General features: G+C 40.1%; 1 protein-coding gene across 1 annotated transcript; it reads left to right on the forward strand.

Annotated features, from left to right (window-relative positions):
• The first annotated feature begins 999 nt into the window (after positions 1-999).
• Positions 1,000-9,353, forward strand: LOC139210728 (interferon-induced, double-stranded RNA-activated protein kinase-like). Its single transcript, XM_070840860.1, has 16 exons — positions 1,000-1,109; positions 2,345-2,614; positions 2,705-2,828; positions 2,935-3,005; positions 3,121-3,228; positions 3,361-3,493; positions 4,467-4,525; positions 4,615-4,705; positions 4,829-4,893; positions 5,416-5,553; positions 5,656-5,787; positions 5,894-6,098; positions 6,992-7,120; positions 7,439-7,537; positions 7,712-7,774; positions 8,145-9,353. Exons 1-16 carry the CDS (start codon positions 1,003-1,005, stop codon positions 8,277-8,279), a joined length of 1,929 nt encoding a protein of 642 aa, XP_070696961.1. The 5' UTR covers positions 1,000-1,002; the 3' UTR covers positions 8,280-9,353.
• Positions 9,354-13,440: the final 4,087 nt, after the last annotated feature.

The following is a 13,440-nucleotide window of genomic DNA, read 5'->3' on the forward strand; positions in this document are numbered from 1 at the left end:
GTTTTATGTCCTTTCAGGAACTGAGGAGGACTGAAAATGATAATAAAAAAAAAAAAGTTGATCAAATAACAAATGTGATGGAACATGAAACCAATGTTGTTTTAAAAACAAATGCAGTAAGAAGAAACCAGAGTCAGATGGTGTAAATTGGAGTAAGTACTTTATTTAAAAAAATGTATTGAGGAGGAAATGGAACCTAATGGTGTCAACAGGAGGTGCTGTAGGATAAAACATAATAATAATAACTGTCCAGGGGGACTTTCCCCAGGCAATCAGTCAATGTCAGGCCAAATTAAGGAGGAGCAGACTCCACCTTGAACACTGTGTAAAGTTTGGTATATTCTGACGGTGTAAAACCGGTAAGAACCGGCTGGGTGCAGATGCAAGAGGACAGGCAGATGAGATCATCCTGCTGACTCAGCAGATTTTGGGCTATAAAAGAAGGACCCTTGTGTTGTGTGTTCGAACTGTTCAGGATCTGATCGTGTTCAAGTCTCAGGCTTTTGCTGTCGACAATAAAACTCTACTGCGCTGAACTCTGAAGTCTCCTGGTGCCCATTTGATGCTGATGGTGGTTGCATAATTAATATTTCTTCATTACAGAGGTGTTCTGTAGTTATATGTGTTCATACTTCAAGTCTGAGTCACATAGAAAACATTTTTAATTCTAACCAAGGTTTCTCCATGCTGCTGTCCTCTTTAGTTTTCTCTTCCTAACATTACCAGCAGTCCTTTACAACAGCGAACCCTGCTGATCCAGTGATCAGTTTCGATTGATCAGATAAAGTGAAACCACCACACATCACCTAGATGACGTTTATTTTCGAGGAAATTGAAACTTACCGTCTCCTCAGGTCGGATGAACCGAAACAGATCGCGGATATTCGCAGAAACGCCGGCAGAGGTAAGATCTGAACGGAAAAGAGGGAAAGTATTCTGAGCTTTGGACTTTGTTCTCTCAGGTTTATGTTGACATGCGGCTTGAATTCTGACAGCTTCACGATGGACGCAGGAAACTCCATAGCTGAGCTGAATGAATACGCGCAGAAAAACTGTCTTAAGCTGCGCTATGAGGACCTCGGCTCTGCTGGCTCTGACCACAATAAAACGTGAGTCAAAACACTTGTGTTGCCCCTGGGTTGTAGCCTGCATTCCTGCGCTTCTGGGTGACAGTCTCCTCCATAGGGTGATGGTGGTCCCGTATCTAGGTAACAGGGGAGACCTGGGGCAATTAAAACAAGGGGGGACAACCAACAAACTCATCATGCTGGTCTGGGATGATCCCCCTCTGCCTGCCAAAGGACAAACTGGTGTCTCACACTTGTACATACTAGTAATACTCTTTACTTTACCCTTAGTGTCTATTAAAGGCAGGGTATGCAGCTTATCTTAGTAACAGTTGAGTCGATGTCATATGCGTTGAAATTCTCATGACAACCCGAGAGCGATCAATAAATCAAAGCTTGTAAAAACCCCATCCAGTCATTTCATTTGGCCCTACCTACCTGCTTACCTGCTTGCCTGCACACTCACTGCCAGCACTTCCACAAGTCAGCATTTGATGACTGTTAACAAGTAGAACACAGTTGCCTACATAAGAATTGTGTCCAGATAATTTAAGAGAAATGAACATCGTCATACAATATCTGTATATTAGAGACAGCCGACTAAATACATAACTAAGGTATCCAAAAACAGAACAATATGATTTTCCAGAGGTTAACTCACTCACTTGCCCACGAGAATGTGCACAACTTCTTATTTACAGCACAAAGGGATACTATTCAAATACGCTGTTTTCCAGAGCACAATGAGAGCATAAGCTGTTTTAAAGAATAAGATAATAGCAGCAGAAAACATGGCTGTAAAAAACCTGCTTGCTAGCTCAGAGTCAGTCACCCCCCTGTGGTCTCTAAAAACTTGATTTGTGAAGTAAATAGTAAATTGTTGTCAGATAAATTTGATAGAAAAGAGGCACATAGAATGGAAGTACCTCAAAACTGTACTTCACTGCAGCATTTGAATAAATATTACAGTTTCAGCCTACGAATGTAATCACTGGATCAGCTGAACAAGGCTTTAGTTTGTGAACATCCTGGTTCATAGCAGTGGATATTTACATTACACAAACCTGATTCAGAGGAATGGCTGGTTATCGGGCTCCTGCAGAGCTTCACGATGACCTAATCATCATCTGAATGAGGTGTGTTGGAGCAGAGAAACATCTAAAACACACAGCAAAGTGGGCCCCCAGGACCAGGATTGGGAGACACTGCTTTAGAAGCCAGAGCATCATTTAAAGTCAGCCTGCCTGTACAACAACGATGTGCCAATTCCTGCACAGGTTCAAACAGCGGGCAGTCCTAAATGGTAAAGTCTATCCTGATGGAGAGGGGAAGACCAAGAAGGAAGCCAAGCACAATGCAGCTGAAAATGTCCTGAAATGCTTGTTGGCGAACAAACATCAGAACTCAGAAGCTTCTTCTGCATCAGTTCATCGAACGAGTGTCACTAACATCAACTATATAGGCTGGCTTAATGAATACGGTCATAAGAACGGGGTGAAAATAAGGACTATGGAGGAAACAAGATCAGGACCAAGTAATGCTCCTCAGTAAGTTTCTCAACCGCATCCAAATTCGTAGCTTTTTTATGACAATTTAAAAGTGAACAACAATTAATACAAGTTTTGTTTGCCATTTAGATGGTGTAGATTTGTGGTTGATGATAAGGAGTATCCAGCTGCCGCTGGGAAATCAAAGAAGGAAGCCAAGGTAGAAGCAGCCAAGCTTGCATATCATGAGTTATGTGGCAGTAAAACTACAGAGGTGAGTAGCAATACACACATGGCTTTATCATAGGCCTAAAAATGTATAGTGTTGTCGCATACTCTGCACCATCTCAAAATTCTACGCTTTTGTTATTGTTATCAAGACTGCAGAGGTCATACATCATTCTGGTCATACATCAACTCAGCAAATGGAGGAAGTGAATCAAAATTTCTGGTGAGTAAGGCACAATGCAATGCACTGTTTAATTTTCATGTCTTCATCAGTGTGAAATGTTACTGGCTTATTACAGTAATAAAACAAGGTGCATGACTATTAACTCCAACAACAGCTTCACAGAGACTAATTACATCGGACTTCTCAACCACTACTGTCAGAAAACAAACATCTCCCATACATTTATTGAAGAGACGAGATGCGGCCCATCACATAACCCCCGGTGAGTATGACCCTGAACCTCTGTAACCTCAATAGATGCTGTATCCAAACTCTTAATGTTCAGTTCCAAACAATGTTACAACGTTAACACAATGATTGAAACTATTCCCTCTTTTTTCAATACACGGCACAGATTTTTGTACAGAGTAGTGATCAACCAAAAGAAATACCCTGTCGGTGAGGGTAAGACTATCAAGGAGGCCAAACAAAATGCAGCTCGTCTGGCCTGGTCTGCTCTTCAAGAACAATCAGACTGGGACAGCAAGGTATTTCATAATATATTCTCCTCCCTTTTGCAAATCATCAAATATACACTCATTTGCCAGTTCTTTAGGTACACGTAACTAAAATGTAACTGCAGTCTGCCACTAATCCCCCCTTCATGAGGGAAGTGTTTTAGAGGTGTCTCATAAAGAGTGGACAAAACATTACAAACAATTCAATACGATGGCAAACTACAAGCCTCCAAAATAATTTAAATTGAATCAACACCCAGTAATAAACTGTCAGCTAACGGTAGTTTGGCAGAAAAGCAGACATCTCATCACAGATTCTTCCTGATGCGGCCTCCAAATGTGCTGCTGACAGGGATCCTTCACCATAGCCTACATGCTTTTATTTTGAAAACCCTGTTTCATTAAACATTCAAGCAAGGCATTTTCTTTTGACTTCTTTAAAAGTTCAAGTTATTTGTCATATGTATTACATGTATTACAGTAAAGCACTCATTGGAAATTAAAATCTTGAATCTCAGACTCCCTCCAGCAATGTTACAGATGTTAATAAAAGAGAAACAGGCGAGTAAAAGTAATGTAAATTTAAGACGTAACATAAAATAGTGCAGAAGTTAAAATTCAGGAATAAAAATTTAAATATATGGAATAAGTTGTAACACTGTGGTAATGTGCTACTCTGGAAGCAGGTGTACAGTAATAAATAAAAACAATAAAATGATACGAAGTGTGTTTATATACAGAGATCTAAACAAAGGTGGAGTATTCTGCAAGTTTGACGCACTTTTACTTTTTGATTCAGTCAGCGTTTTATATTGTGGTGTTTTTTTTGTTCCCGTATGTTTAGAAAAAAATGCAGCAGGCTGTAGTTAATGATATTTCCTAATACATAATAATATAATCATGTGGCAGCACATCTCACCCCAGTTACTTTTGAAGGAAATGATTGCACTGAGCTGAAATTAATGTCCAACATTGTGACGAACACCTTTTTTTTGCATTTTAGGTATCCGTCAGATCAACAGTATCTGAAGATGGTGCACCACTGATGCCATCAGCTACACCGTAAGGCACTTATTGTTGTTGGTAGTGGAGTAAGCAATGTTGTTAAATACTGAGAGTGTTGTATGGTGTCTGTCATTGTATTTCCGCAGGGAATCCCATGAAGAAGCATCACAAAGCACGTCCATGAGCACAAGTGACTCAATAGTATTCACCAGTTCATCAAACCCTTCCAATGATCAGGTCTGTTCTCTCATTATTGTAAAATAAAAATATGTAGAAAGTAAAGTAAAGCAAAGATCTACACTTCTGATGTTTAAATGAATTATGCAATCTAACAATTTACTACTTTTGTGTCATTTGTAGATGTCTTTATGGTCAGCTGCGTCTGAAGATGATGCACCAAACGGGTTGTCATCACCACCTTCACTGTAAGGCACTTATCAACACTAGTATTCAGATTGCAGAGTCAGTGTCAATACAAAGACACAAATAGACATGCATTAGGCCTCAGTCGCAAGTCTTACGACCTAAGCGAAAAATTTGCGGAACAGAGAACCCACCCTGGGTGCTGCAGCTTCCTGGGACCCGGATCCTGTCCTGATGTCATGACACTGAACAAGAAAATGGAGGATACACTTACTGAAGGCAGAGTCTGTGGGCACCTGGCGCTCTATGATACCAGACGCACACAGACACTGGACAACAAAGGAGTCAGTTAACTAAATTAGGTTGTACTTAACTGTGACCAAGACAGCTAAACAGCAGGCTTTCCCAGTATCACTGATGTGCGTGTTCATGTTAGGGTGTGTTTACTCACGCAAGTAACAAAACCAAATGATCTGGGGATCAAACTTCTGTGAGTAAGGTGAAAATTTGCTTTGGTGTAAGCAAACAATAATACTGAAATGCTGAACTCATGTCTCATATTATATTTGTTTTTTTTGCCCTAGTGGCAATAATCTCAACAGGTTTGCTTCAGATTTTATACACATGGAGTGTCTTGGCAGGGGATCTTATGGTTGTGTCCTCAAAGCAAGGAATAAACTGCTGAAAAGATGTTATGCTGTTAAGATTGTCCGCTTTGATGAGTAAGTATGCAGTAGTGCGGTTCCAGTGTGCACTGTAGCATGTTGAGGATTTGTGCAAGTACTTTGTTTACGGATTCATGCTCTTGTTCTCGTTTGGATCAGAAAATCTCTTCGAGAGGCGGGGGCATTATCAGACCTCCAACATGATAATATTGTCAGATACTACACATCTTGGGTGGAAGATTCAGGATTCCAAACGATTCAGGATTCAACTTACGGTTCCATCTCTTTCCCGTACGTTTCGTGCATTCACCAGATCTTAACTTTTTATTTGAAGTTAAGGGAGAGTCATTCATTTTTTTCAATCTCAAACATTGTTTGTCTTTCTTTCCTTCTCTAGGTCTACAGATAGTTCACCAGGAAAGTTCCTCTATATTCAGATGGAGTTGTGTGACACCAAGACACTTCGAGACTGGATCAATAAGAAAAACACTGATTCTCTGCAAGATTCTGAGAGAAGAGAAGAAAGTCTGAGCATTGCTCTACAAATACTTAGTGGAATCGAATATGTTCACTCCGAGAAGCGCATCCACAGGGACCTTAAGGTGAGACCAGACACTACACTGTCAAAGCTGAAACAGAGGCTACTTGGCTGTAACTTAATGGTGTGTGAGTGTGTTACATGTCCTCTGGTTTACCCTGATGAGGCCCCAAGACAGATCCTTGTGCTTCCCACCCAATCAGGTGATAGCATTCTTTTAAGGCAGCATCCAGACAACAGCTCTTCAATGAAAAGCCTGGAAGACGCATCAGTCACCCCTCTTATCATACCGGGCTGGTGTGGACAGAGTACTGGGCTCATTTTGGACTGTCAAAACCTCAGTGAGAGGACACTAGAGATCTTTCTGTGTCTGTACATTAGTGACAAAGGAAATTAAAAAGAAGGGACACGTTACCACCTGATTGGTCAGTGAGTGCAAGGATTGGATTGGCAAGGATTGGTCTGACTGAGGCAGTGCAAACCAGTAGTGAAGCCGGTCAGAGGGTGAACTAGTATGTTGTTCTGGTGCTCACTTATGCAGAGCAACAGAACCACATACTAGACTTTTACCCCTCATGACCATTTACTAACGAACACATGGTTATTCTAAGTATTCTGGATCCTGTCTCACCAAACATCAACAGGTAGTGGAAATATTAAACCCATAAGGATTTGCTTCAGATACACTTTTCTGCCTAGTAAATGACTGATGTAACTTCATGGTGTGTGTGTGATGTCTAATTATTTCTCAACTTATTTTATTCCTTAATTATTCCATATAGGAAGCTTTCAACAGTATTCAGACCATCAGGTTATGAGACCCTAGCATGAGTAACACAAGCCTTTTAGATGAGCTACTCCAAATGAAAGCCACATGCTGACTGTTAAGATTTGATGCTGCCTATCATATGAAGAGATGTTTATTTGGTTCAATTTCTGTTGTTTTTCACTGGTCAGCCTGAAAACATCCTGTTTGGACGGGATCGAAAGGTGAAGATTGGCGACTTTGGTCTGGTCACTAGAGATGATTCTCTCATGGACAGAACAGTGGACACAGGAACCCCAAGGTACAGCGCTCCAGAACAGGTGAGATGACAATAACTTCCTTTACAATATTGTTTTAACAAATGTTTTTCCAGTGGTCTTAATTCAGTAGACTACACGTGTGCCCACCACACTTACAATGCTCCCAGATTTTCCTGAAGCCCAGCCTCACTTGTCTTTACTGCTGGCAGTGACAGCTAACACTAATTTCAAGTTACATTATAGTAACATTCTGGATCACTGCTGAAAACTTTCACAGATTTCATGTGGACCCCATGAGCACAACCAGTTAATCTGATGAGTAATGAAAGGGCATCATTCGGCTGCTGAAGATGCTTTTTGTCAATTCTGTGTTTTTAGGGGAAGAAGAAGTATGACCGAAAAGTGGACATATTTCCTCTGGGGTTGATATACCTTGAACTCCTTTGGATACTCTCTACTGGCCACGAAAGAGCAGAGGTGAGTCCTTTGTGAACAGAACCTGACACTTTGTGTTATTGTTAAATTTAACAAAGTTTGCTTCATTTTTGTTGTACTGATTTGTAATGTTCAACAGAACATAATATGAATTATTAGTGAATTTCAGGCTAATTAACAAGTTGTTTCATCCTTTTATTACTGCATGAACACCAGGTTTTGAATGATGCCAGAAGCCAGAGGCTCCCTGCAAAGTTTTCGCGGACTTTTCCCCAAGAGGTAGATTACCATATTTTTATTATCCGAAGTGATTAACTTATCACATGAAACAGTGTTTCCCACAGGGTGCCAGCTAGTCATGATGGTAGCAGGGAGGCTGACTGAGCGGTTTGCACTGTTACAAAAGTTGACCATCTCTAAAACCTCAAAGGGCAGCAAGTGAAAACAGGAGTGCAGCTGTTTGTGAATGTTAAATATCAAGCAGCACAGATAACAGCATCTCCAAAGTCTCAGTTTCCAAAGATTTACACTGGTCAGTTCCCTGAGCAAAGCGCACGTGTTGGAATTACTGTGGAGTGGAGCTTCAGCAGGATTTATTTATTAATGTTGGTACAAAGATCTCAGCAGCAGTTTTTGTTGTATCTTGCAGACCCAGATCATTAAGTCAATGCTGTGTGAGAAGCCAGAAGACCGACCTGAAGCGAGTACACTGAAGGCAGAGCTGAACAAGTGGGCTCAGACATTCAGCCCACAAAACAAGCCCCAGAAAAATGCAACTGTGTAATTATCACAGCGAACTATGGAAACATATGGAAATCTGTCTGTGATTTAATGAAATTATTCAACATACTGTGGGAAATTTGTTTACGTACTGCACTTTTATAACGTGTGTATGTGAGGCCGGTACAAGGTACCATTAAATCACTAAACAACCTAAAAAGTGGAAACAATATTAATGGTTTTATGTGGGAATGAAAAATGAAATCTAATTTTATCGTGATTTTAAAAAGTAACTTTTCAGATCAGTTTAATTTTTGTTCTGAACAATCATTCGTTCGTGCATGCAGCATATTTGTAATGTGGCTAATAAGTATGACAGTTACATGTAATTAAATTTTTCTGCAAAAGACTTGGTGCTTGACAGAACCATATTATAACTAAATGATAGCTGGTTGAAAGCTGCAGTTGGTCTTTATTTTGTTTCTACTATGGGGCTGTCTGAGTCTGATCCAAACCCTCCTATCACAACAGATAAAGACCACAGCCTATAGTAAATACTGTTGGAAACCATCTGGAAACCCTGAACTGTTCACATATTCATCCTCCGTTTTATCACTGCATGGATATCAGACCTCAGACAGTTGCAGCAAACAGAGACTTCTCTAAGGGTTTTCTTTGAATTTTCCCCAACAGATACATGAACATTAAATTTAGTTTAGTCGTAATATGAATCAGATGTTGCATATTGTATGTGTCCATGGTTCTCTGAATCAGGAGGACCATGAATATTGCACTTACTGTAAATAGATGAACAGATATATATTTGATATAGTGTGGATAAACATTTGGCTTTTTCCCTACTTTTGGTCTAACTGTCCCTGTATGCCCCCTACCTTTTGTAATGTCAAAGAGAATCAGGGGTGGGCGATACCATGAAAAGTGATTCTGATCTGATTCAGATGAATGAAGCGTCAGAATCATCGATGTTGATACCAGTGCTTTGTAAAAGTGCCTACTGTACCATCATGTTTTATGGCCTTCATTATTTCATTGAACGGCTTTTGTATACAATTTTACCCATATCTGTTATTGCTTTAATCACATGCATATTAAAACGTGTCTGATGGTAAATATCAAATGTTTTTTTGTGTGAATTTTGTGATCTAACAATGTGACAACTGGACACAACAGCAGCATAGAAGTGGACAGAGCATTCACCAAGATGTGATCTAATGTAAAATGGATAGGGTTTTTTTTTGTATCAATCCTATTGTCACTAGTTTTGAATTGAGTTCAGTTCCTGTGTGCAGGAGGGGACAGAGCAGACTTAACTTTCTGAGGAAGCTTAGGTTCTTTAACGTGGGCAGCAACATGTTGCAAATGTTTTAGCAGTCGATTGTTCCAGTGCTGTATGTCTGCTGGATCAGCAGCATTGGGTGTGGTGAAGACCAGGAAGGAAGCCAAGCGGGGTGCTGCTAAAAGGCCCTAAAGTGCTTGTTAGAGAACAAAACATCAGGACTCAGTGGACTTGGTAAGATTATTGTTCCTTTTTGCTTAACTAGAGCATGATAGATTGGAGATATTTCAAGGTAAAAGACTAATTCAGGGCACATGCCAGCTTGATATTATCATCTTGAAGGAAGTAGAAGCTTCTGCTGCATTTTCTGTCCATCAAGAACTGGTGCAGCAAGAAGTCCTAAGAAGGACTTCTTGCTGCACCAGTTCATCAGAAGCAGGAAGCAGCCAAGCGTGGGTTGAGTTATGGGGCAGTAAAACTACAGAGGTAGATAGTAATACACACCACTTTCTCTGGGCTTCATGCAAGTCTTAGAAAAGTGTAGCAGGAAGGAAGGAAGTGGCATGCTGTCATGCTGCATTTGACTAGAGAAGCTGCATTCCAGTCAGTGAATCACAATTAAATCATTCTTTTTTTGTTTAAGATGAGAAACACTTCTCGCCAAGTCAACCAGAGGAAGAACTGAATCAAAATGTTCCGGACATTTGGTGAGCACAACCCAAGACAACGTATTGATTCTGTTTATTTATCAAAGGTTTTAATTAGTAACTGATTTGTCTTGGTGTCACAGTGATGAGACAAAGAGCCTTAGTGTGAGAACTAATGGAAACGGTTTTACAAAGAAGACAAATTTCATAGAAAACATCAGCCAGTTAATCAATCTACTGTTAGACAGCAAAAAGCTGTCATTACATCTGAGAGAAAACATGCAGCCCACCTCATGACCCTCAGTGAGGGTCCTCCAATAAATCCTCCCATCATCAACATCAAGTAATGTTCAGTTTTGTTGAAACTGTTTTAGGGAAACTGTGAGAGAGGTGTTTCTGTAGTTTAGCCCTAATGATATTAATTAGGTGGACAAAATACTAGAAACAGCTCTTTATATAACATAATATGTTTCAGTTCAAATACATCCTACAAAATGACAATGAAGTTGAATTAACGCAACATTTTCAATAAAAACAATTATAATAACTAACTAATTATAACCTTATGGATGGTACGTTTTATTGCAGGACTTATATTAGACTGCATTAGTTTTAGCTAGCTGTACTGTGTGGGTTGTCTGGTGGATCAGTGCAGATTGTTCTTGATGCTTTTAGTTGGCCTCTAAATGTCCTGCTGACACGGAGCATGTTGACCACAGCCTACGTGCTTTCACTCCGAATTTCCATTAAACATTCAATGCATTTCCTTTTTTTTTTTTTATTTCCAGGGATTGCACACGTTATACTTGCAACTTGACTGGGTGGTGGAGGCGTACAACTGAAAGATTTATTTTCTTTTCAGTAAAGGGACTACTACTAAATTTCACAATAGGCTGTAGTTAGTGATATTTCTTAATACCAACAGATGGCAGCAGATGTTGTTGTGGGAGGGAAACCCCCAACCTCCTTAATAATTTTACTATAATAATTTACTCCAATTTCCACCATCAGATTCTGGTTTCTTCTTACTGCATTTTTAAAAACAAAGTGTAAAACAATATATTTAAAACTGAGTATGTGATATTTAGTTACATTTCTAGTTACATTGTTTCACACTCATTTTGATTGGTTACATGTTCTATCACCTTTGTTATTTGATCAACACTCTTGTACTACTACTACTACTACTAAACCACTGTGTTACATATCTTGATCAATTCATACTACATCTTTATCAACATTTACTCAATACATTATAATCATTCTGTGATATCTCAATATTTGATACCACAATGTCAGCCCCCAATAACATCTAACATTATGTCAATCGTTTCTGACATTTTTTCTCTGAATTAAGGTGTCTGTCAGATCAACCATGTCTGAGGTGGGTGCACCAACCACGCTGTAAGGCACTTTCTGACACTGGTATTGTAGATTGTAGAGTGTAGTGGTGAAATCGTGTTATTCACGTCTTTTTATATTCTCCATAGGAATCTCTTGCATCATTGTGGGCATCGTCACAAAGCATGCCAGTGGTCACATGTAGCTCGAGAGTTTTCACCTCTCAGGGATCAGGTTTGTGCTGTCAATTACAATCTAAAAACTGTGACAGTTACAAGAAAAGTTCACCTGTTTATATTATTTTCTGTGATTTCACAGACGTGGAAGAGACCCAAAACACTGCAGGACAGAGGCAGCAGGACTGATTATTAAAAACAGATCATCTGATTAAGAAAACAAATACATCTTTTTGATTTAATGTGTTATACAGGAAGATAATTTGCATTTTCTTGCAAAAAAATGTTTATTAGTCGGATTTTGCAACACTGCAGGTACATTTTGAGTCAACACACCGAAAGTCGTGCCTTTTGTGGTGTGACCTGTAGGGGGAGCTGTGGCACTGTGAAGCTCAGGCTGTTCAGAGCGTGGCTGCAGACTCCAGGCCTCCTCAGCCTGTGAGTGAGAAAGGTTTATTCACAGCGAGAGGGCCAAAACCGAGGGAGCTGTGTGACATTTAATCATGCCTCCGGCGCATGCTTGATGATTAGCATCCCTGTGGAAAACAACAGTAACAAGTGCCAAATGCAGGATCCCACACAATCACCTGGCAGTGGAGCACACGGTCACATAGGCCCCGATAATCAGCACAAATCAGCTACTGCGGCTCAGTATGTTAACCCAACAATCACTGCACTGCAAAGAGCCATAAAATTTGTTTAGTGCCCATGGCCAGGGGCCCTACTGTAGGTGGATCGACTGCTTATGAGTAGATTGTAAATGTGGCTGAAGTAAATAGTGTGCAGTTCCAGGATTATCTTATCCTCCCTGTAGAGAACAAAGGATATTTCGAACCTTTGGAAGTGTCTTCGCCAGGCCAAAGGCTCAGACAGTTCTTCTGATTTACAGTGCTACCCATCGTGCTGCCCTGTTTCAATAACATTACAAAATCATTTAAAACCTACATTGGTAAATTTTTTTGTCCAATGTCATATAGATAAATAAAATTGCCACTAGGGGGCACAACCAACAGAAAACACAACAAAAAGCTGATAGACATTTGCATGTATTGCAACTGTGTTTGTGTTTATTTGATAAATTTAAGTAGAATATTCAGAAACTTCTTAGCTGCTGAATGCTCTAGTATCTGGTTGCTAGCTGTTTTGCGGGTGTGACCAAACAGCTACCTGCTATGTTGGGACAGAAATTTCAGACGGTTTCATTGTTTTGATTAAAAATAATTTCACTTCCTTAATAATGAATGCAGGGTAATCACTGCTCCACCTGCTAGATTTTTGTCAAACATCAGAATGTGCAAACTGATCACACATCTAGATCTATGCAACGTATCACTTCATTTCTGAGCTTTTGGTCTATCAGACCTTCATCAGAGCATAGATCTTCACTTCCTCAATAATAACCAACAGTTGCCAGCTGATTTTTTTTTCTTTTTTCATTTGATTGTGTCATTTAGGTATCAACTGCATGAGAAAACGCCTTCCCTTGTCATTTACACCACCACAACAATGCACTCTCTCATTTTAGCAGCGTCCAAGATAAGAAACCTGGTAGGTTTCCAATCTTCCACAGCTGTCGTGCTTGTGCGAGCAGGGTTATTGGATGTATTGAGGTCACTTCCTCTGAGAGCTGTGTGGGCACTGAAGCAGTGCTCTAGTCAGTGGCCTGGACCATGTAGCTGGGGGTAAAATGGACTCACCAGTCAGGAGCGGAGTGTCTCACTGGAGTCCCAGGGGTCAGAGCAAACGATTACTCTACGCAGCCTC

The sequence above is a fragment of the Pempheris klunzingeri genome, chromosome 12 (assembly GCF_042242105.1).
Source record: "Pempheris klunzingeri isolate RE-2024b chromosome 12, fPemKlu1.hap1, whole genome shotgun sequence".
Classification (NCBI taxonomy): Eukaryota; Metazoa; Chordata; class Actinopteri; order Acropomatiformes; family Pempheridae; genus Pempheris; species Pempheris klunzingeri.

Excerpts from the sequence above, each read along its gene's own strand:
- LOC139210728 (XM_070840860.1), top strand. The coding sequence starts at position 1,003 with ATGGACGCAGGAAACTCCATAGCTGAGCTGAATGAATACGCGCAGAAA. Across the intron at positions 4,894-5,415 it reads TTGTCATCACCACCTTCACT|TGGCAATAATCTCAACAGGT; the intron begins GTAAGGCACTTA and ends TTTTTGCCCTAG. Across the intron at positions 7,121-7,438 it reads GGTACAGCGCTCCAGAACAG|GGGAAGAAGAAGTATGACCG; the intron begins GTGAGATGACAA and ends CTGTGTTTTTAG.